This window comes from Nyctibius grandis, chromosome 11 (assembly GCF_013368605.1).
Source record: "Nyctibius grandis isolate bNycGra1 chromosome 11, bNycGra1.pri, whole genome shotgun sequence".
NCBI lineage: Eukaryota > Metazoa > Chordata > Aves > Nyctibiiformes > Nyctibiidae > Nyctibius > Nyctibius grandis.
This window is the reverse complement of record NC_090668.1, coordinates 3867402-3892284: the sequence shown is the minus strand read 5'-3', so window position 1 is coordinate 3892284 and position 24883 is coordinate 3867402. Positions and strand designations below refer to the sequence as shown.

The window sequence follows — 24883 nt, the reverse complement described above, 5'->3', positions numbered from 1 at the left end:
TTATGGAGGCTGTTGGAGTGGGTCAGGTGTCTGCTCTTTTTCTGGACACAGCATGATTTTTTCCTTCTGTTCATAAAAGGACTTCAAAAGTATATGGACTGTGAAAGGTCTTCCTTTTCTGGAGAAATGAAAGACTTGTCAGTCAGACCAAAAGCCTTGAGAGCCAGCATGGAGGGACACAAAGAGAAGGACTGCCCTCATGGAGGCTTCTTGCTGTTAGATCAGCTAAGGAGAAGCAGCATCCAGCCCCTGTGCTCTGGGTCAGACTTGTAAATTGCTTACTTGTTTCCTGGCCCTGTGTATGACAACAGAAATGCTCTGCTCAGTGGTGTGACTGGGGAGAGAGAGGACAGAGAACTTCCTCATCTCTCAGGAAGTTGAAGCTGTGCTGGAGAGAGTGGTGTTAGCAACAGTTCCTCTTTAGAAAGATAGTGTCCTTCCTTCTGCTCCTAGCAACACTAATATTTGTTCCAAATATTAGCTCTTCAAACATCAAATACAGGCTTTCTGAGATGCCAGCAGAGGACTGCAGAGGAGGGCAAAAGGTGGCACTTGGTGTGGCATATAGAATTTTGAGGATGTTGGCCTTGTGGTGAGATAACGTATCAGAATCTTACTTTCTTTTATTTGAAGCAAACATAGAGGCCCTGTGAAACTACATGTAAGGCTTCTGATCTGCTTGACAGGCAAAGGAGTTGTAAAATAATCTTAAAAATCTCCCCTCCCCATTTTTCTCAGGTCCATTCAAGTTCTTTCAGTAGAAACTTCAAATAAACTCCTTCAGTTATGCTGTTTTATTTTGTAGACATGCCTTAGTAGGCATGTCTACTTTGACTAAAGAAAAGCTCAAATACAAACACGTTTTCTCCTCATCAATTCTGCAAACTCCAAAGGGCATTTTGCAGAATATTCAGTCATCTTAACGATTTCTTTGGACCCATTCCCCAAATTATGAGCTTTTGAGTTTTGTGTTGTGTTTTTTTTTTTTATTTTCCCTTTATTTAGGCACCCACCTCAAGTTTTGCTCACAACTTCCTTTAGACTTTTTCTGCATGGGATGTTTCTGCTTCATACATATAAGGAATTGAGCCTCTCTCCCATCCTCAGCCCACCCACCCTTCCCAAGAGGCAGATCTTCTTTTTCCTCCTCTTGTAATTGCTGAATAGTTTTGAAGAACCTCGGACAAGCTTGTCACAAGCCAAAACCATATTTCTGTATCCTAAAGAATGTCCCTTCGTACACTTTCCCTATCATCCATTTAATCTCATAAAAGCTGCTTGCATTTTCGGTTTTGAAAGAATAAAAACCGGTGAAAGTATACTTGTGAATACTTGCAAGATTTCAGGAACAGTGAAGAAAGTAATTGCACAATATAGTCATAAGTGAAAAAAAGCAGTAGGGTTTTAAAATAGACAGTCCTCAGAGTGAAAATTAAGCCATCAGTAATATTATCAGAACAGACCCAATGGATGCTTCAAGGGCTGTATGACATTTTTTTAACAGACTTGGACTGTACAGGACTGGGTTTAGCCATACTTATCACACAGAATATGTCCAGCCAACAGAAAGTAACTCCAAAACCAGTGTAAGTGGAGGGTGAAGAGTAGTGTATACAGAAACGATGGTGGAGATGACCTCTTTTTCTCCAGTATAACACCATATCATCACTCACAATGTTTGGTTGACATGTTTGCTATGCAGGTGTGGGACTACATCTTCATGTTCAACCTTTCCCTAGTGAATCCTGGAGCCTTCGCGGTTTGCCATTGAAATGAAGCCATACACAAGAAGGGGTGAAGAAATGTCCCCTTTGGAAAGCATGTTTGTGGCCAATGCACAGGCCATATTCCACTTTTCGATAAGCCCCTTTCTGGCTGCATGTGGAAACTCCTCCCAGAGTTTTGGCAACCATTCAAACAGGAATGGCTGAGGAATCCACTTTATCCGTATACTAGCACGTCACTTGGGGAAAGCCCCATCCGCCACCCTGCTCTAGAAGCACTTCACCTTCCTGCACCTGCAGCCAAGAAACTGCAGAGCTGGAAGCAGGGAAGCACTGTGGGTAAAATGAGAGGTGTAGTGATCCAGGCTCTGTGGACTAACAGCTTCCTGGAAGAATTGACACAGGAGACCTAGCAGTGCTTCTGGTGACATGGGGATTTGCTCCAGAAGCATACAGACTGCAGCCACTGCCCTGTAACAGTCAGTGAGTCTCTTCCCAGGGTTTGCCTTGTGGCTCTCAGGAAACAATTTGTTGTTGAATCTCTGCTGTTTTCCAGGGTATCTTTAGCATACTACGATGGCAAGAGAGAATACCAAGGACTTCCTTTTGGAAGCACTGGAGGACCTTACGCTGGATATGTTTGAGAGGTTCAAGTATAAATTGTCATATATTGATTATGATGAGATGGCCAACCTCTCCAAGTATTTGCTCAAGAAAGCCAATGATCCAGTTAAACTTGCAAACTACATGTGTGACCACTACGGAGCCAACCTTGCTGTGGATGTAACTATCTATGTTCTTGAACGGATCAACCAAAGAGACACTGCAGCTAAACTCAAACAGGAGAAAGGAAAAGGTAAAGGAGCTTTAGTTACTGGCACTTTGTATCCTACTTTTTGATTGTTCCTAGAAAATATGTAGTAGAATCTTCATGAAATAGAGAGACAGCAGATTTGAAGCCCCTGTGGAAGTCTGAAAACCCAAAGGACCCCAGGGTGCTGCCTCCTTATGCCTGGAATTGTGTGATTCTCCCCTTGCCATTGGTCTTCCTGCTCATTTAGGTGACTGCTGCCACAATCTCTGCACACTCTACAGGATCACCTGCTCCTGGCCTATGATGTAAGGATACTAGAATCTCCAGGGGTACTTGCTCTGCTGTCTTGTCTGCTCTGACTTGCCCATGGTATTTTAGGAGAGTTTCTAAAGGCAGAGACACCAAGAGGACTGTTCTGCTCCCCACCTGACACACATCACTGACAGTCTCTGTAGTACTACTCCACTAACAGCTACATATAATTTCTCTTTCAGCCCTGAGGTCCAGTCCACCCCCTGCTTCATTAGTCCAAGGTATGTGTCATTGGGATAGATGTGTTTGGGTTTTACCTCCTACACGCCCCACCTACTAGTTGAAAGTGTATGATCATAGCCGTAGTCCTGGAGCCCCAGCAGGGTCAGAAGGAAAATACACAAGTAGCTGGTATATGCCTGTGGGTAAAAAAAAAAGTCTACTGCTATACAGATCAGTCGTAGAAATTGGTCCTTAGCACTATTTTCAAGTTCAACTGAGGCGTGATTGCATTTCAGTGATGGGTGATGGGCATTTCAGACTTTTTCTGATCTCATCATCGATAATAGAATTGGAAGAACAAGGCCTATTGAATGATCCAGAGATCCTTTAAAATGAAAGAGATGAGGTAAACTCAAGGTACAATAATTCTGCAGATGAAATGTTTTAATTTTAGCAGAGGAATGAACATTGACTTTAATTTCAAATTCTTTTATTGCATATCCTTGATTTAGATTACAAGATGAAGTACAGAGAACATGTACAGAAGAATTACCACTGGATAAAAGACATGAATGCTCGTATTGGTGAGACGGTGACTCTGAACTCCAGATATACAAGGCTGGTTCTTGTTAGTGAACATCGCCATGAAAAAAAGAAAGAACATGAAATCATGGCTGTGGGACGGAGACAGGCAGAAATCATGCAGGAACAAGTGAATTCTTCCATTGCTATAAGTGATCTTTTTAAACCTGACAGGGATAGACAGACACCAAAGACTGTCGTGATACTGGGAGCTGCAGGAATTGGGAAGACAATGACAGTAAGAAAGATTATGCTGGACTGGACATCAGAGGGACTCTATAGACAGTTTGACTATGTTTTCTACATACATTGCCGGGATGGTAATCTTCTTACAGCTCAGGGGAGTATGGCTGACATGATCTCCAAACGCTGTCCAAGTGATAATCCACCTCTTGTAGAGATCTTGAGAAGACCAGAAAAACTCCTGTTCGTCATCGATGGCTTTGATGAACTGAGGTTTTCTTTGGACCAACCACAAAATGACCTGTGCTCTGATCCCTGGGAGATGAAGCCAGTGGAAATCATTCTGAGCAGTTTATTTAGGAAAATCCTTCTCCCTGAATGCTCCCTGTTGATCACAACAAGACCAGCTGCCCTGCAGAAGCTGGAACAGTGCTTAGTGTGTGAACGCTCGGTTGAAATACTGGGATTTTCAGCAGCTGATAGGGAGGAATATTTTCACAAGTTTTTTGAAAATAAGGAAGAGGGAAGGAAGGCCTTTCAGTTTGTTAAAGGAAATGAAATGGTCTTCACCATGTGCCTTGTCCCCATCATGTGCTGGATTGTCTGTACTGTTATGAAACAACAGCTTGAAAGTGGTGAAGATCTTGCACAAAGTGCCAAGACAACTACAGGAATATATATCCTTTATGTTTCCAGCTTACTAAAATCTCTGAGCAGCAAGTTGAAACAGAACTTGCATGTTATCCTGAAAAGACTTTGTTGCCTGGCTGCTGATGGGATATGGAAGAAAAGAGTCCTCTTTGAGGAGAAGGCAATCAATGAATTCTTGTTAAATCAGAGAGACACTCTCCCACTTTTTTTGAATGAGAGCACTTTTCAGAAGGGCATTGTTTGTGGGAGTGCCTACAGTTTCATTCATCTGAGTGTCCAAGAGTTTTTTGCATCTCTATTCTATGTACTAGAAGATGATGGTGAAGGAAGAGATAAGCAAGAAGATCCTAAGAGGGATGTGAAAAAATTGTTAGAAAACTATGGAAACTCAAGACATGATTTCATGTTAACTGTGCGGTTCCTATTTGGTCTCTTAAATAAGGAACGAATAAATGCTTTGGAAAAAGAAACAGGGTGCAAAATTTCTCCTGGAATTAAGGAAGAATTACTAATGTGGCTTCAAACTAGCCAAAAAACTGCTTTAGCTGTTAATGCAGAGAAAAGAGCAGTGATTCATGATTTGGAGGCTTGCCACTGTTTGTATGAAATCCAAGATGAAAGTTTTGTGAAAACTGCATTGGGTTATTTCACAGGAATATATCTACGAGACATCAATTTCACCCAATTAGATCAAATAGTTCTTTCATTCAGTATAACAAAGTGGCCTAAACTGGAGTCACTTGATGTGGGCTATTGCTCCTTTATCTCAGAAGACCATGAAGAACATTTAGACCAAAAGCTAGCAAAGCTGTCATATCTGTAAGTAAAATCCTAGGTCTCTAGCTTGCAAATTCTCTTAGCAACTGAAAGAGTTTCAGTAACCAAGAAATGACTGGCTTACTAATCAAAAAATTAAGGCTAAACTTTTCATAAAGCAAAGGTGCGATGACAGAAGCTGCTTTGTGATGAGCCTAATGGGATGTTTCACTAGTAGTTACTGGTGATGTGAGTCAGTTCAGTTACTGGTGATGTGAGTCAGTTCAAGGGTAAGCATGTAAATGTAAGAGCGCATGTCAGCTGTCTAAATTCCCATTGTAATCAAAGAAGACCAGAGTCCAAGTCATCTAACATTCAGATAGTCACCGGCTGGCTGGTCAAGTGACATCACTCTGTAGTCACCACTGACTGAACTTATGAGCAAACTATTGACTGTGGTGAAACTACTGAACTGTCTGGCTTCCTTGTACACACTGACTTAGGATGCATTAGTCTCAAATACAATCCCATACAAATGCAAACCCATGCAGGGTTTCCTTTCCGCTTGCCCTCCTATCAATTGTTGGTGTTCTTAAAATCAAAGGCCTGAAAGGAAGAAGTTTTCACTGTGTCAACAGGCTTCAAAAGCAGGGAGAGGACAGCCCATTCAGCTCTGCAGTGACCCTTAGAAGTCCCTGAGAACAGAGCCCCTTCCTATGCCTTATCCTGATCCCACTTCAGTTAAGGTGGGCAAAACAACAACTTTGCTGAGGCTTTCTGTTTACCAAATGCTGGATCCTGAGAGGACAGGAGATGGTACCTAGACCCAGTGAAAGCCCCGTAGGCAGTACAAATATAGGCCTTTGCCCTTTGTGCACAGCAAAACATAGCATACTGTTGATTTTGGTTTATGGGTACAAACCTGCTTTCCATGTTTAAGGGGAATGCTCTGAGTGTTTAAAGCTCAACTACCATGTGCAATACGTTATATCAATTTGCTTTTCCTGTTCTTTTCCTCAATGTATATCTGTACCACATGATGCTATAAGGTAGGGAATTAACTCAGCTTGCCCAGGTATCAGGAGCAATCCAGCTACAATGAGATGGAGTTCTGCCCAAGCACATTTGTCCTTAGAGCTATGTGATACCCATGAAGTGCCCAACCAGGTGCTTTTTATGGAGGCAGCAGAACTCTGAGAATCGTTGTTACAGAAGGGGCAGAGAGTGCCAGCAGCCCAGACTAACTCTGAGGGCACTTCCCAGCTATCTGGGAACAGACCCAAAATCTGCACAGGTGTGTTTTGCTGTGTAGGCAGGACTACACACAAAGTTACTGTAATAATCCAAGGATCATTGTTTCCTGAGCTTCTCTAACTCTATGGCTTTCTGTGCTGTAGCGTGCCAACATAAAGAAATTTTACTTAGTCCTCCTGTTACTACAAATCGAAGACTCCTACCTGTATGGGGCAGCTCCTTCTATTTTAAAGTGCAAGCACATGAACAATTGTTGTGCTGTGTATAATGTACCCTTAACCAAATAGTATTTGCTTGAACTTGTGAATTTCAGAGCACAGAACATTTCCTTGAGACATGTCACAAACAAAGGTACCATGAGTAAACAGAATTCATCCACATAGTTCCCTTTAGTACATACAGTGCACAGGTCCAAGCAGCTGTGACTCAGACCCTAGTGGGGTATTATATGTGTTTACCAAAGTGATTTGCTTTGAACTGTGGCTGTAGAATATTCTGCCATTTAACATCACATCTGGGAGGACGCTATTTTAATTTTTGTGAAGCATAAATGCAAACTATAGCCAGAGAAACATATTAAATTCATCTCTGCTTTATTTTTTTTTCAGGGACAAGCAATCACCTATTTACTTGAAACAATCACCTATTTACATGCTTTGTGAATCCCTGAAGAATCCAAACTGTACATTAAAGATCTTAAGGTAAAAAGTTTTCCTTCAAAAAACAAAAGAAGACAAGAAAACACTAACCTTTGTATTTTTCCTCCCTGCCACACTCTCTGACAGAACAACTCTCTTTATCGATGCTCCTATGACAGCACTAATGCTTTTCAAGAGGTTTTGGAAATGCTGAATTGTCCTCAAATTCAGTGAGACGGTTTTGGTACAAGTCAATGATACTGGTAACAAATTGTGGGAGATTGATACGACAAAGTAGTTATGGGAAACTATTGGAGTACAGAAAAGATTTAGGAATGAGAGTATTTTGAAGATACCTTTCCCTATGTAAACTCAATCACATTTGAGTTAAATGTATAAAAATATCATAATTAGATCAACTTTCTCCCTGGCTCCAAGTTAAGATTTGGGACAAAAGAAGGAAACGGAGATATTTCCCTCTCTTTGTCTTTAGCTGGCTGTTTATTGATGTTTTGCTTGAGATGTTAAATAAAAAGTGACAGAGAATGGAAGGTATAGGCCTGGTGGATGTTTTCCTCTCTTCACTGGCAACAGCACTGGGCTGTGTTCAGTATCAACTCAGAATGTCAGCAAGGCACAAAACTATGATAGCCCTAGACAGCGTCCCTCTTGCGTAGCCACCTGTTTATCTGAGCAGCTTGGATTTGAATGTAGATCTTAAAAATGCTTGTGAATGGAAAGCAAACCCAAAAAAGCATGCAAAATTTCTGGGTTGGCACATATTTTCCCAGTTTTCACCTCTCATTTCCTTCCTGTCTTTCCCCTCATTCTCCTTTCTCCACCTTTTTCCAGTCCTTTTTAGACAGAGGTAACTTGATCTTATGGGAACAAAACACCAGGGAAGGGTTGTGTCTGCCAGGCATGGGAGGAGAGAGTGCTGGGTCCACATACAGGCAGGTATACTCAATGTCATTCACCTAACTACCCAACGCATTTCATTGCACAAGTGTGTTGGAAAGGCCCGACCAAACGGGGGTTCTCTTCCCTCACTGTAAGGAGGAGCCAAATCCTTAAACTAGAGTTTCTTTTTCTTTCCTGTTGAAGGGACCATTCCCTTTTAACATGTGTATCCGGTATGACTCATCTCTCTCTTTTAAATGTGTGTGAGCTGTGTTCTCCATGAGGTGTCCTCTCCTGAGCATTCCCATGAGATATTCTCTCACTGCATCCACTCTCTCCCAGCTCTCCTGTCATCACATCTGCTTTTGGCTTCCTTCCTCTATGCCTCCCTCCTCTTTCCCTCTTCTCTCCATCACAATTCCTTGGGACTCCCTCCCAGCAGAGTTTCCATATCTCCTCAAGGTAGAGGGACTTTCTAGAGTTCAGAAAAGGCATCCAGGTAGCTCAGTATTGCTGGGATAGAGGACACAGGACTTCTGGAGGGTCAGATCTCTGCAATATGGAAAAGTGCTTCTCTCCCAGGACAGGAAGAGCTCCCAGGACTGGAAGGCTGAACAGGGTCCTCAGGAGGAGATCAAGGAGTGCAGAGTGGCAGCAGGAGTCAGATATATCTTGGCAGAGTCTTTGAGGAGCACATGGCTGCTGTTGCCTCAGATACCTCTTTAGCTGCAGCTAGCTAAGACAGGATCCCTACACCTTTAGAGAACCTACAAACATCAGCAGGGAGCTAAGGTAGACTTGGCAGGGACCCTGAATGCAAGGCAATGGGTTTTGAAGGAATCTTCATACACCAAAACATCAGAGGTCCCTTTGCACCTGAACTCCCTGCCCAGACTGCCTCCATCCACACTTCCCATGTTTAGAGGGAGACAAGGGTGAGGTTGGTTGTGCAAGGTCTGGCAGGTGCCCCTGCTCAGGCCTGAGGGCAAATATCAGCCCTGTGGGGAGAGGGAGACCTGGGACACAGATAGCTGGGGGTCGCACAGGGCCCAGAAGCACATGTGGGGCTGGAGGGAAATGGGATGCTCACTTGCCTGTGGGGAGCCAGGCCCAGCTGCCGAGGCAGGGGACTGCCATGACCGCCTGCAGCCACAGCCTGCTGGGTTGGAACCCACCCCATCAATGGCCAAGCACCAGAGTGGGTGGGACAAGAGAAGCAGTGCTGGGCTTGGTCCCTGGAGAGGGGTAGTGAGCAGGCAAAGCCTCCAGCATGGTCTCTCATTGGCTGAGGGGTGGTGAGGCCCAAGTGGAGTGCAGGATTCCTGCTGTGGTCCTGGACTGACCAGGTCTGTTCCCCACCAGTGCTGAGACCATCCCTTGCTCTTCTTTGTGCATCTCCCCAACAGGCTAGAGTGGTGCAAACTCACAGCTGCCTGCTGTGGAGTTCTGGCTGCAGTGCTCAGCACCAGCCAGTGCCTGACAGAGCTGAGACTGCGTGGAAATGCTCTGGGAGACCCAGGAGTGCGGCTGCTGTGTGAAGGGCTGAAACATCCCACCTGCCGGCTGCAGAGATTGGGGTGAGGAACAGCGAACAGGCTGCCCAGGGAATTGCCCAGTCTGGGACCTTGACGGGGCTTGTAGTTGGGCCTGAGCTGCAGCGATGGCTGAATGATGCGTCTCTCTCGTGGTCTTTCACTGCTCACCCCATGCTCCCAGCCTGCCCTGCTAAGACTGTGTGAATAAAGTGTAAAGGAGGTGCCCCTCCATGCACCCGTCTCTGCAGCATGGAACCTGCTAATTCCGGTATGCATAGGCAGGCCCAAAGGAGCATGTGTTGAAGCTAAACAGACATACAATCTGTCCATGTGCAAAAAAAACCCTCTTCCTGGAAGGATTCATCATTCTAGAGTGAGACTCTTCCTCCCTGTTGAGTGAATCTTCCTCTGAATCTTTTTGTTAAATAGACGCTTTCTGAACAACCACCTTACGCTCAGGGATTTTCTTTTCAATAGCCTCCCCAGTGCTGACCTGGAAGTTGAGTCCTTTCACTCTAGTTACGTACAAAGTCTGCATTAGCCCACTGCAGCTGTGATGATGTGTTGATATGTGGTGAGTCACACAGTTCCTTTTCTAGACAGTTACTTTGCGCATGCAGTCCAGGGCCTCCAGCAAACGCTTTCAGAGGGTTAGGGCTTTTGTGTAAGGCCTGTGCAATCCCTTTCAGATACCCACACCAGGGTATCTGAGTTACCCTGATGCACATAGCACTGGACACTCCTTCTTAGGCCGTGGAATCCAGCCCTGTGCCTCTGGTGACATCAATGGAAGCACCAGTAGAGAGCGACACATGGCTCATGCTCTCACAAAATACCTGTCACCAGAATTTCCTACTGGTTTTATCTTCTCTTTAGAGGATCCATAGGGAAGACCAAAGACAGAAAAGACTGGAAATCAGATCAGATTTCCCGGGCAGGGAATAGACAGCATGTCCAGCGCTGGTCCATCATTGGCCACTTCTGGGCAGGGTTTCTGGCCATTCTCAGTGATGACTGGCCAGGAGAGGGGCTGGTGGTTGGGACTAGCAAAGCAGACATGATCTGAAAGCCCGGGCCCTCTCTGTGTTTCTTCCCTACAGGTTGTGGGGTTGCAGTCTCACAGATGCCTGTTGTGGGGATCTGGCCACTGTGCTCAGCACCAACCAGACCCTGCTGGAGCTGGGACTGAGCGCTAATGCCCTGGGAGATGCTGGAGTGCACCTGCTATGTGAGGGGCTGAAACATCCTGCCTGCCAGCTGCAGGTACTGGGGTAAGGTCATTTCCCAGACTGTCCCATGGGGGAGCTTGAGAAAGTGTGTGTTTAGGGCCAAAGAGCTTCACCTGCGACACTGAAGAAAGACCGAGTGATGTGTGTCTCCAGCGCTGAGCCACCACTTACCCAGTGCTCCCAGCCTGCCTTGCCACTGTATAGAATGGGCAATGGCCAGAGCCCTCTAGGCACTTTATTTCCTTGACACTGGTCTCTTCATCTCTGAGCTTCTGAAAGCCCAGATGAAGTAATGCTGGAAGACTGTGTGTGACCTAATGAAAGAAGCTTCCTAGCTCATCTGAGGTGATTTATCCTGGTGTAAAACTCTCCTTTCCTGCTGGGTACAAGAGTTCTCTGAAGGTTACTTTCTCTCTTCTTGCAATGTAGATGACCCCTGGATGGCTTGTTTAAGGGTAGGAATTCTTTGGGACAGCCAGAATAGGACTAAGATGGAGATTCAGACTTCTATCTCTTGGAGTCTTCAAGGTCTTCCTTAGTCCACTGTCACTATGGTTATCTGTTGATATGTGGCCTGGGTCATGCATCTCCCTTTTGCAGTCAGATCTTCTACCCACACACCCCTCCTGGCCTCCAGTTTCCATTCCAGAAGAGCAGAAGTCCTGTGTAAGTATTATGTTATCTCTGTCAGCTCCAGGTGAATTTCTGAGTTAGTCTGGAGCACTTCCAATGACACTGGATGCCTCTGTTTAAGCAACAGAATCCAGCCTTACATTTTCTGTTACTTTTATGGAAGCACAGGCAACCAGCTTCTTAGCAAGTACCCGCTTTATACCCCTCAGTGTAGGGATGCAAACAGGGTTCTACTCTTGAGGGCAATTAATCATTCTAGTGAACACTGGGGCAATGGAAAAATCCCAACAGTGATCCACTCCTGGTAGCTGCAAGTGGAGATCCACTAAAACAGTAAAAAACATTCTCTCCAGGCAAATTGAACAGCTTGACAGAGTTGTGGGCACAGAGATCCCTTGTGCCAGCTGAAAGTCCTTTCTTTATCTTCCTGGCCTCCCAATTTAGCCCAGAACCACACAGGTAGACATGCTTTTTACTGTAGCAAAGTTTCAGGAAGCTCTTGGGCCTAACAGCAGACAATAGAACTGGAAGACAAGAAGAACTCAGAAACACAGAAATTCAGAAATCTTACATCATTCAGCAATGGAAGTTTTACTTAGCTTTTCCTGCCTGGTGTCACAGTAAGAGAGGACAGCAATACTGTGAATGCTCTGAAGATTTATGAAATGATCTGTTGAACCAGTTCAAGAGGAAATGGACCCTGAAAGCAGTGCAAGGAGGCTTGGCAATTAAAATGGCCGTGCTAGTCCACCAGAGCAAGAAGAGAGCAGCTTGACAGCAGAAAAATATAAAGACTGTAAAGGAGTTTTTAGGACATTCTTTCTTGAGAAGCTTTGAAATGCTGCCATGAATACACAGGGCCTGCACTTGATATTAGATTGGCAAAATAAGAGTTTCTGGAAAATGGCTCCATTAGAGTATTGTGTCTTTGGGAAATATCCCAAGCATAGGAGATGTCTAATAGAAGGCAAGAACATTCCAGCAGACCTGTTTGCCAGAATATCCCTGCCCCTGCAAAGGTGCGTACACTGTCCGCTATGATTACTTGGATTGAGCTTGCTGTCTTGCTCTCTCCTTCACTGCCCTTTCTTCTCACAGGCACTCATGTCTTTGATGGTGTATTCATGTTGGAACCCCTGCTCTCAGCACCATGCACCAACTCTGCATTTCATAGCTGTATTGTCTTTTCGAAGAGGAATTTCACTGAGAGTGTTTCTGCCTTTCATCCTCCTTCAATATTTCATCTCTGTTCAAAAAGTAGAGCAGAGATGAAATAACGTGACTCTTCCTTTTCAAACGTGTCCAAATCTGTCTTTAAGCAAGAACCCAGTGTTCCCTTTCTCTTTTTTTCTTCTTCCAGACCTCTCTACTCATCTGTTTCCCTTCTTGTTCTCACTCCTCGAGAGATTCCCTCTGTCCATACCCCTCATCCATGAGTTATCCTATGGGTCCTTCTCATTTTGATTACCAAAGTAACTCTTTTCGCATTGTGCTCAGGCTGGGGCTGTGCTTTCCTCTGGATTTAACTCTGAAATTTGCAGGCTTCATTCCTCATCACTAATCAATTATTTTTTTCCTGTTCAAATGAGGAAATTGTGCATTACAAAGTTTATTGTTTTAGCCAGAGGGAAGCTTCTTCCGTCTTATATACTCTCCTTTCATTTTCTGAACTCTCCCTCATCCAGGAAGATTGATCCTGCTTTTTAAACCTCAGCTCCCTGCAAAATATGGTAAAATACGAAGCCTTTCAGTGGAAAAAGCCTGTCTTAAAGAAACATCTCACACTGGAAGAGAGCCTGCTGAGAAGAGGACTTCCAGGTCATGGCTAACGGAAGTGTGTCTCTGGGCATGATTTCTGGATATTCATCTCAAGGAGGCGCTGACTTTCACCAAGCAGTACTTGCAAAGTCTCTGTGAAAGACCAAAGCACTTAATAGTGCCCAGCATGAAAAAAAGGTCATTGCTACTTTCAGCTGCAGTTATGCAGTTACCGACTGAGTGCATGGGCCCTGGATGAGACACCATCATGCCTTGAACTGACTCTGTTGGAGATCTGCTTTCTGCAGATCTCTTCCCACAGTTCTCTCAGGCTTCTTTCCCTTGCATAAGTCTAGCAGCGGGCACCAAGACTGTTGGAGGCTGGAACACAAGCATTATGAGAAGAGCCTGAAGAGCCTGGTCTGACCCCATAGCCAAACTTACTTTGAGCAGTAGATTGGACTAGAGACCTCCTGAGTTTCACAGAATCACAGAATCAACCAGGTTGGAAGAGACCTCTGGGATCATCGAGTCCAACCGTTGCCCTGGCACCACCCTGTCAACTAGATCATGGCACTAAGTGCCATGTCCAGGCTTTTCTTAAACATCTCCAGAGATGGTGACTCCACCACCTCCCTGGGCAGCCCGTTCCAACGGCTAATGACCCTTTCTGAGAAGAAATGCTTCCTGATATCCAACCTGAACCTCCCCTGGCAAAGTTTGAGGCTGTGTCCTCTTGTCCTATCGCTAGTTGCCCAGGAGAAGAGGCCGACTCCCACTTCACTACAACCTCCCTTCAGGTAGTTGTAGACTGCAGTAAGGTCACCCCTGAGCCTCCTCTTCTCCAGGCTAAACAACCCCAGTTCCCTCAGCCATTCCTCGTAGGTCAGATCCTCCAGACGCTTCATCAGCTTGGCCGCCCTCCTCTGGACTCGCTCCAACACCTCAACATCTTTCTTGAAGTGCGGGGCCCAGAACTGGACACAGGATTCAAGGTGCGGCCTCACCAGTGCCGAGTACAGAGGGACGATCACTTCCCTAGACTGGCTGGCTACACTATTCCTAACAGAGGCCAGGATGCCATTGGCCTTCTTGGCCACCTGGGCACACTGCTGGCTCATGTTTAGCCAGCTGTCGATCAGCACCCCCAGGTCTCTTTTCTGCCAGGCCGCTTTCTAACCACTCTTCCCCCAGCCTGTAGCGCTGCATGGGGTTGTTGTGGCCCAAGTGTAAGACCCGGCACTTGTTCGTGTTGAACCTCATGCCGTTGGTCTCGGCCCACCTATCTAACCTGTCCAGATCCCTCTGTAGGGCCTTCCTACCCTCCAGCAGATCGACACTCCCACACAGCTTGGTGTCATCTGCAAATTTCCTGAGGGTGCACTCAATCCCTACGTCTAGATCATCTATAAAGAGTTTCCTTCTATGCTGAGCTGTCCGGTTGCTCTGTTGAGGGTCTGTGTCATGCCCAGATGGGGCTGGGATTGGTGTTCAAAGAGGGATAGGGGGGAGCTCAAAGATCCCTCCCCTAGCTGCAGATTGGCCAGGGCAGAGGTACAAGGCCCAAGCCCTGTTTGGGTCATTCTCACAAGCTGATTGGCTGAGGGGAGGTAATGGCACTGGGCAGACAGTGTCCAGCACTGGTCCACCATTGGCCACTTCTGGGCAGGGTTTCTGGCCATTCTCAGTGTTGACTGGCCAGGAGAGGGTCTAGTGGTTGGGACTAGCAAAGCAGACATGATCTGAAAGCCCGGGCTCTCTCTGTGTTTCTTCCCTACAGGTTGTGGGGTTGCAGTCTCACAGATGCCTGTTGTGGGGATCTGGCCACTGTGCTCAGCACCAACCAGACCCTGCTGGAGCTGGGACTGGGTGCTAATGCCCTGGGAGATGCTGGAGTGCACCTGCTATGTGAGAAGCTTAAGCACCCTGCCTGCCACCTTAAAGAATTGCGGTAAGGGACTTCAAGGTTGTTCTGGGCATTTCCCAGTATGCCCATGGGGAAAGTTTCAGAACTTGAGAATCTCATGAGGCTGGTGCTGGGGAGATGCTCCTTCATGGATGGAGACAGGCCAAGAGTAAATAAGCTGTGATGTTGCTTATAGTTTGCATCTAGACTTTACCTTCTGAATAGCATTAATAAAGAGGGTACACCAGGCACTTTCTCCCGTAGCACTACTAAGAAGGAGTGAAACTCAAGAGTGTGCTGAGTAGAATTACCCGTCTTTGATTTTGGCTAACAGCAGGGCAGCGTGGAAAGGAAACCAAATGGAGGCAACCCTGTTTTGCTAATTTTTTTCTGATCCTATGGGAGTGCACTCTGTTCCGTGAGGAGCACAGCCTGTGCTCTGTTTACCTTTGGCCTCCAGCTCTTTCCATCATGGGGGACCCCTGTTCCTGCATCTTCCTAACAGATACAAGCAAGCTAAAAGGTTTCGGAACAGTGTTGAAGAAAAATTTATTTGCACAGATTACAGAACACCTCATAAGGGGGTGCACTTTGCTGCATTTGTAATTTACAAGTAAGGAAGAACTCTCTCATGCTGATCCCCTACAATTTTCAACAGCAGTCTATCCAGAAGCCAGTAACTAGTGATGCACCACAGGGATCCATACTAGGGTCAGTATTTATCTTCATGAATAACCTGGACAATGGGACAGAGTGCACCCTCACACATTTTGCTGCTGACACAACACTGGGAAGTGTGACTGATAAACCAGAGAGTCATGCTGCCGTCCAGGGGGACCTCCAGATGCTGGAGAAATGGGCCAACAGGAATCTCATGAAGTTCAACGAGAAGTGCAAAGTCCTGCACCTAGGGAGGAACAACCCCAGGCATCAGTACATGGTGGGCACTGAAGAGCTGGAAAGCAGCTTTGCTGCAAAGTATATGGGGGTCTCGGTGGATAGCAAGCTGAACAAGAGCTAGAAATGTGTCCTTGCAACAAAGAAGGCAAATGGTATCCTGGGCTGCATTAGGCAAAGTGTTGCCAGCAGGTTGAGGGAGGGGATCTTTCCCCTCTGCTCTGTGCTAGTGAGACCACAACTGGAGAGCTGTGTGTGGTTCTGGGCTCCGCAGTACAAGAGAGACATGGACATACTCTGGTCCATGCGAAAGGCAACAAAGGAGATTAAGGGACTACAGCATCTCTCCTGTGAGGAAAGACAGAGAGAGCTCGGAATGTTTGGCCTGGAGAAGAGAAGGATCAGGGGAGATCTTATAGAATAGAAATAGAAATAGAAATAGAATAGAATAGAATAGAATAGAATAGAATAGAATAGAATAGAATAGAATAGAATAGAATAGAATAGTTCAGTTTGAAGGGACCTACAACAATCATCTAGTACAACTGCCTGATCAATTCAGGGCTGACCAAAAGTTAAAGCATATTATTAATGGCATTGTCTAAATGCCTCTTAAACACTGACAGGCATGGGGCATCGACCACCTCTCTAGGAAGCCTGTTCCAGGGTTCAACGATCCTCTCAGTAGAGAAATATTTCCCAGAGTCAAGTCCAAACCTCCTCAATGGAGCTTTGAGCCCTTCTCAGATGTCCTGGCACTGTATACTAGGGAGAAGAGATCAGCACCTCCCTCTCTACTTCCCCTCCTCAAGGAGCTGTAGAGAGCACTGAGGCCACCCCTCAGTCTCCTTTTCTCCAAGCTAGACAAAGACAGTGTCCTCAGCAGCTCCCCATAGGACATAATTTCCAGCCCTTTCATCAGTTTTGTTGCTCTCCTCTGGATGCATCCAATTACCTTAGCATCCTTTTTTTAATTGTGGGGTCCAGAACTGCAAACAATACTCAAGATGAGGCTGCACCAATGCTAAATACAGCAGGATAGTCACCTCTTCTGATCACCTCTGTCAACCTGCACCCCCAGATCCCTTTCTGCAGGGCTGCTCTCCAGCCATTCCTCTCCCAATTTATAATTGTGTCTGGCATTACTCCATCCCAGGTGCAGAATCTGGCATTTGTTCTTGTTAAACGTCATGCCATTTCTGATTGTCCAATGCTCCAATCTATCCAGATCCTTCTACAAGGCCTCTTGTCCCTCAAGAGAGTCAACAGCACCTCCCAGTTTAGTATCATCAGCAAACTTACTTATGGTACATTTAACATCTGCATCCAGATTATTGATAAATACTTTGAACCGAACTGGCCTAGAATTGAGCCTGAAGAATGCCACTAGTGGCTGGCCACCAGCCATATGTAGCCCCATTCACCACAACCCTTTGAGCTTTGCTATTCAGCCAGGTCTTTACCCAGCGCACCGTGTACCTGCTTATCTCAGTTGGACTACTTGTCCAGAAGGATGCTGTGAGGGACAGTACCAAAAGCCTTTCTAAAATCCAGAAAAATACATCTACAGCCTTCCCTTCATCCACTAGGCGGGTGACCTTATTGTAGAAGGATATCAAATTAGTTAGGACTTTCCCTTTGCGAACCCTTGTTCACAATATTCATTATATCAATGTATAGAAATACGTGAAGGGAGGCTACAAAGAAGAGGAAGCCAGCCTCTTTTCAGTGGTGCCTGCTGACAGGAAGAGAGGCAATGGGCACAAACTGAAACACAGGAGGCTCAGTCTGAGCATAAGGAAACACTTTTTTACTGTGAGGGTGACTGAGCACTGGCACAGGTGTCCCAGGAAGGTTGTGAAGTCTCAGTCTTTGGAGAAGTTCCAAAGTCATGTGGACATGTTTGTGGGCAACTGGCTCCTGTTCTTCATCAGGAGGGTTGAACCAGAAGACCTCCAGAGATCCCTTCCAACCTCAACCATTTTGTGGTTCTGTGGTTCTGTGAATGACTTCTCTAAGTACATAGGCAGCATAAGGAAAACTAAATATTGTTCCAGTGTTGAATGAACTGGGGAACCTAGTAACAAAGGCCAAGTTACTCAGTGCCAAAGGTGAGATCTATCCTCAGGTCTCCTAGACCCCTGACTATGCTGGCAAGGCATGTGGAAATGTGATATTTCCCACCAGAGAGAAAGATACAGTTAGGCATACTTTAACCCTTTCATCATATGGGACCGTGGAACCACATGTAATGTATCTGAGGGTACTGAGCTGACTGGTCAATGTCACTATGAGGTCACACTATCATCTTGGAAAGGACATGGTGATCATGGGATGTTCCTGGTGACTGAAGAAAGAGAAACATCACACCCATCTTCAAGAAATAGAATGTGGTTCTGTTGAAGGATCTAGAGGTCTTGGCAGACCTCAAGGAAGGACAAGAAGCTCTGCAGAAAATGACCTTGGAGTCTTGGTAACACACAAGCTGAACAGAAGTCAGAGTGTGCCTATGCAACAAAGAAGGCTAACAGCACAGTGCACCATATTTAAAAGGAGCAAAGGAAGGAGATTGAGTGAAGTGATTATCCCCTTTTACTCAGTGCTCAAAGTGCATCTAGAATACTGTGTCCAGCTTTGGGCACCTCAGTACAAGAAAGACCTTGACAAACTGAAGTGGGTTCATTGGAAGGCTATGAAGATGGTCTCAGGGGGCTGGAGAAGCCAGCTATCCTACGAGGAGAGACTGAAGGAACTGGGCTTGTTCAGTCTGGAGAAGAGAAGACTTTGTGGCAACCTGCTAGCATTTTAGGTCCCCTACTAGTAGCAGGAGGTTATTGACTGGATGAAGTCAGGTATAGTGGTGCCTGGTTGGAGAATGAGAGATCATGACGATAGGTGGAAACAAGACAAGTTTAGACTATATATGAAGAACAACTTTCCCGCAATTGAGGACTGTCAAACATTGGAACAGTTCATCTGCAGAATTTGTGAAATCCACATCCTTGGAAGGTTTCAAGATGTGACTGAGCAACTTGGTTTGACCTCATAGTTTACACTGCTTTGAGCAGGAATTTGAATTAGATGAACTTCTGAGGTTCCTTCCAACCTGAATTATTCTATAATCCTATGATCCTAAGGAGACTTTAGAAAACTGCAAGCCAGTCAGCCTGACCTCAGTCCCTAGGAAGGCTATGGAGCAAATCAGACTGAAAACCATGTCCCAGAGCATGAAGAAGGTGATTAGGAATGGTCAGCATGACAGCAAATCTCACATGACAAACTTCATTACCTTCTATAATGGGGTGACTGGCTCAATGAACAAGGGGAGAGCAGTGGATGTTGTTTGCCTTGATTTTAGCAAGGCCTTTGGAACAGTCTTCCAAAATACCATTGTAGCAAAATTGCTGAGATAGAGCTTGGTAAGTGGATGGTAAGATGGACAGAAAACTGGCTAGAGTAGTAGGCTCAAAGGCTGTTGATAAGCAATGTGAAATCCCACTAACAGAAGACTAAGGCGGCACCCTCAGGGATTAGTACTGGAGCCAATACTGTTTAAAGTCTTTTTTAACAGTTTATTGATGGAACAGAATGTGTTCTCAGCAAGCGTGAAGATTGTTAGGAAGTGATTGACAGAATGCAGATGCTGTCATGCCTGAACTACATACTCGCATGGCAACTCCAAAATGCTCAATCTGTCTGTCCTGAGTGTTCCTTGCTGGCCAGGTAAAGCACTGCCTCCCCTTAGTCTCCCATCCCTTACGTCCCCATTCTTCTCTGGTCCTTCTGATGCTTGTGGTATCTCCTGAACAACAGGCTTTGGTTATTTTCCTGATTTAGGCTGTTGTGATCAAGTGCAGGGCTGAGCAAAAGGCACCTCCAGACAGCACCAGTCATATGACTTACACATCTTATTAACGCTTTTGCCATTTCTTCACCCTCTCACTGCCATTGTTCCTCTCTTTTCCCGTTCAACTCCCAATTCCTAATTACTTTTTCCCATCAGTCTCTGTTTTGCTACATGCATCTCCAAACTCAGTATTTCTGACACTAATGTAATTTCAGCCTTAAATGTTATCACTGATATGAGTACCTAAATGCTGTTGGCTTTGCAAGACTACTCCCCAATAGGTCCCCAAAGTTCCTTTCCAGTTATCTGTGAAGTTCAGCTATTTCTCACATTTCTCAGCTATTTCTGACATGATCATTTAGTCTTATATGAAATCCCGCCATCTGAGTCATGAACATATATTTTTCCAACTGCTCACACTGTTATCTATCATGTCTGAAATTTCTATTGTCACATCCAGTAGCTCATCCTGCTCAGTCAGATAAACCTCTGGCCTGGGCCTATTCAACAGCTATTTGCCTGCAGCACTAACATGAATGGTATCAGATCAGGAAGCAGCCAACACACTGCTATGTAGGGTTGCCATTCAGAGAAATCTCATCAAGCCTGAAAACTGAGCAGATAGGAAGCTCAAGAAGCTCAGTCAAAGCAAGTTCAAAGTTCTTCCCCTGAAATGAAAACAACCCCCAAAAAAACAAAACAAAAAACTCCATACATTGGGACTGGCTGAGGACTGCCTGGCTAGAAAGGAACTCTGCAGAAAAGGACATGGAGGCAGCTGCTCAACAACAAGTCAAGAGGAATCAACAGTATGCCCTAGCAGCAAAGAAAGCCAGACACGTACTGTGCTGTATTAGCAGGAATGTAGCCAGCAAGGGAAATGATTCTTCCCCTCTGTTCAGCAATTGTGAGACTTCATTTTGAGTAGTGTGTCCAGTCTGGGCTCCACAGGACCAGAAAGACATTGACACACTGGAGAAGGTCCAGAAGAAGCCACCAAGATTTTCAGGGTGCTGGAGCATGTGGCCTATGTGAGAACTTGGTATGTTCAGTCTGAAGGAAAAAAAGGTGAAGGGTGGATCTCACCACTGCACTAAAATAGTACAAGGGGAAATGACCATAGGTTGCAAGAAGGGAATTTCCATTTAGATGCAAGGATATATATTTGTTTACTTACTGGTATCATGAAGGTGGTAAAAGACTATAACAGGGATACAGAGATGTTGTGACATCTCAGTTCTTGGAAATATATCCTGAAAGCCCATGGCTCTTACAAATCCTGCTCTAAATTGGCCCTGTTTGGAGCGTGGGATTGGACTAGATGACCACCAGAGATTCCTTCCCTCCTATATCACTCAATGACTCTGTAGTTCCCTCTATGGGACAGAGCACTGCACTGACAGGTGTAATTGACACCTGCTTAAGTCCAGAAATGTTTTAGTGGCTTTGTCACTCCCCTTCCCAGACAGCTACATCCCATTCATAAAACTATCACTCAACATCAGCCTCCTCTTAAGATCCGTGTTAATGTAAGGATATGAACTATTAAGATTTAGATCTTTGCTTTTGCATGGAATAAGACCTGAGACTGGAGGCAGAAAGCTCTTTTACTTCCTGCCTCCCAGGATAGAATTAATTTCTTAAAACCATGGAAGGCTTAGTGTGAACTTTGGTGGTTTATGTCTCCTTGCAGTGGAGAGAATGCTCTACAAAGAAGTCTCTCATGCTGAAGAGGGCCATTTGTAGGCAAGGATTAATGGGTCAAGGATCATTCCTAGAGCTACTGAGATCCTTTCTTCAAAAAGACAGTCTTGCACTGTGCTCTGTGGCTGAGAAGGTGATTATAGCAGAAGCCTCACTTTTTTCCCCCTGAGGTACAGTCCACTCAGCTCTACGTACTCAGCTTATCCTGGTGGAGCATTGTACGTGTCATTAGTACAGAAAAATCTCTTTTTGTGTGCATGTGCAAGGGGTTTTAGGTGGGTGGAAAGGCTCAAACTGTTTCCAGCCTTTCTCTTCCCACTGCCCTCCTCTGAGATGGGGCAGTGTTGAGTGAGAGCAACAGGCAGGGAGCAGGGAAAGTTAGTTTAAAAATACATGATCCATAGAATCACAGAATCACAGAATGGTGTTGGAAGTGACCTCTGTAGATCATCTACTCCAACTCTCTGCCAAAGCAGGGTCACCTAGAGCAGGTTGCCCAGGGTCACATCCAGGTGAGTTTTGAATATCTCCAGTGAAGGAGACTCCCCACCCTCCCTGGGCAGCCTGTTCCAGTGCTCTGTCACCCTCAAAGTAAAGAAGTTTTTCCTCATATTCAGATGGAACTTCGTGTGTTTCTGTTGTGCCCATTGCCCCTTGTCCTGTCACTGGGCACCACTGAGAAGAGTCTGGCCCCACCCTCTTGACACCTGCCCCTAAGGTATTTGTAAGTATTGATAATATCCCCTCTCAGTCTTCTCTTCTCCAGGCTGAACAGACCCAGCTTTCTCAGCCTTTCCTTGTAAGAGAGATGCTCCAGTCCTCTGATTATTTCCGTACCCCTCCGCTGGACTCTCCCCAGTAGTTCCTTGTTTTTCTTGAACTGGGGAGCCCAAAAATGGACACAGTACTCCAGGTATGGCCTCACTAGGGCAGTGTAGAGGGGGAGGAGAACCTCCCTCGACCTGCTGGCCACACTCTTCCTAATGCACCCCAGGATACCATTGGCCTTCCTGGCCACAAGGGCACATTGTTGGCTCATGGGGAACTTGGTGTCCAGCAGAACTCCCAGATCCTTCTCCACAGAGCTGCTTTCCAGCAGGTCAACCCCCCAGCCTGTATTGGTGCACAGGGTTATTCCTGCCTAGGTACAGGACCCTGAACTTGCCTTTGTTGAACTTCATGATGTTCCTCTCTGCCCATCTCTCCAGCCTGTCCAGGTCTCACTGAATGGCAGCACAGCCTTCTGGTGTATTGGCCACTCCTCCCAGTTTTCTATCAGCAAACTTGCTGAGGGTACACTCTGTCCCTTCATTCAGGTCATTGATGAACAAGTTGAACAAGACTGGACCCAGTACTGACCCCTGCGGAATCCCACTAGCTACAGGCCTCCAATTAGACTCAGCGCAGCTGATCACAACCCTCTGAGCTCTGGCATTCAGCCAGTTCTCGATCCACCTCATGGATATCCTTATATCCTTATCCATCTTATGAGGATATCTGGTTAATGGATCTTTCTCAGGAGGAGGATTGGGCCTACAGTGTTAATCATGTTTATGTGTTTGCTACTGGTGTTTATGTGAGTAAAGGCACTGCCTTCTAAGTGTTGGTGTCTCTGGCTGGCCATGTGTGTACTCTGTGTGTGTGTGGGGGGGTGCCGAAGGTGGCAGGTTTCAGCCTTTTTTAACAGAGAAGATAAGATTCTTCTTCTTTCCTTCTTCTCTTCAAAGGTTCAGCAAATATGGACTCAGTGAAGAAACTTATCGGGAACTGGCTCACCTAAAAAAGATCAAGCCCAGCCTGAAAATAGGGTAGAACTTTTAAACAGGACTTTTTGCAGCCTAGGTGTCAGGCCTCATGTCTCTGCCACTAGTGTAGCACATGAGTTAAAAATTAAGAAGGAGCCAAATAAATGTTTGTTCCATTTTAAGGATTCTCCTTTAATGCCAAAACAATGCTGAGCATGTGGGGCCTTGACTGGCCACACAGTCTCAGGACAAATCATTGTCAGGACAGTAAGATCTGAATTTTATCCAAGTGCCGTTCAAATAGATCCTCCTTCACGATCACATCTGAGTGGGGAAGGAATCAGACAGAAGGAAATGGGACAGAGATGCAACAAGCAATGAGGATATGGATGAGTCCAGGAACTTTCTTCTTTCATACTCCAGTGATTTGGGGTTCAGTGGACTTGCATCAGATGCCAAGAGAGGTATTTTTTCACTTTCCATGGCTCCTTCATAAGGATTTGTATACTCATGGCGTTTTCTGTAAGTATGTCTGATTTCACAGTTCTCAAGAGCATAATTTCTGTCTCCATTTTGACTATATATTTGTAAAGGATGATGTTTGTATCACTATTACTGAATTCAAATATAGTTCCTTTTGCACTGTGACATCATTCCTTCCTGTAGTCAGTGTTAATCTCAGATTATTGTCCAGCGATCAGGACCAGGACAGTTGCCAAGGATAGTTCTTTTGGCTGAGCTAGGAAGACTTTTCCCCCCTTCTGTGGACCCTCTGGGCTTTCTCAAGAAAATTATGTAGGGGGCCACATAGGTCCCTGAATGCCCACAGAAAAGTGGACCCCCAATGTCCAGAACAGGACTGTGAGAGATAGTGGAAGGATTAAACCATTTCCACATGAATTGGAAGCTTTTCTTTTTCTGCCATGCTATTGCTTTGCGTGTTGTGGGGTTACATTTGAGAAGTATTCCTAAAACAAGAAATGCAGGTGCATGGCATGCAGAGAAGAACATTTGCACCCATTAGAGTGTAGAGAACTTTGGGCCAACTAGCTGTGCCAAAAGATTTACTTGGGAGGCATCAAACCAAACAAAGAAATCAGCATCCAGAAAGAAGCTGAAGAGGAAGGAAAAATGGTGAGCAATGTGTAGGAACCACCTACAAATTGTGTGAGGAGGGACAAGTTCTTGAAAAGTCTTCTGTAAGCTGAGTGAAAGTGCTGAGCTCTAGGCAGTTGTCCACTCTTCCAAAAGGTGAAAAAGCAAAATGTATGTACAAAGCTGCTGGTTAGAGGAGGATGGAAGCCAGGAGCAGAGTATGGAGAGGATCATGACATAGCTGAAGAGTGGGAAGGAGTGGGAAACTAGGTGAGGAGGAAATACTAACAGAATTATGAGCAGCACAAAGCACAGAAGAGCAAGGTGCAAGGAGAGAAAAATGGGACATAGCTAGCAGAGGTAATTCATGGAGTCAAGTAGCTCCGAAAAATCAGTCACAGCAATTAGGTTAGGTCTGCTTCACTGGGCCTTGATCTCAGCAAATCTTAACATCTTAACCTACCAGTCAACACAGGAGGGGAAAACCAGCCAGCTGTCCCACCATGCAGGAGGCAGTACATCAAGAAGGATTGTAACAGCTGAAGAGGTTCCTGCAAT

The 24883-nt window shown here is 45.5% G+C and overlaps 1 protein-coding gene across 1 annotated transcript; it reads left to right on the top strand.

Annotated features, from left to right (window-relative positions):
* The first annotated feature begins 2300 nt into the window (after positions 1-2300).
* LOC137668911 (NACHT, LRR and PYD domains-containing protein 3-like) lies at positions 2301-23297 on the top strand. Its single transcript, XM_068410725.1, has 7 exons — positions 2301-2580; positions 3033-3071; positions 3525-5247; positions 9383-9553; positions 10612-10782; positions 14912-15082; positions 23213-23297. The coding sequence occupies exons 1-7, from the start codon at positions 2301-2303 to the stop codon at positions 23295-23297; spliced, it is 2640 nt and encodes an 879-aa protein (XP_068266826.1).
* The last annotated feature ends 1586 nt before the right edge of the window (positions 23298-24883 follow it).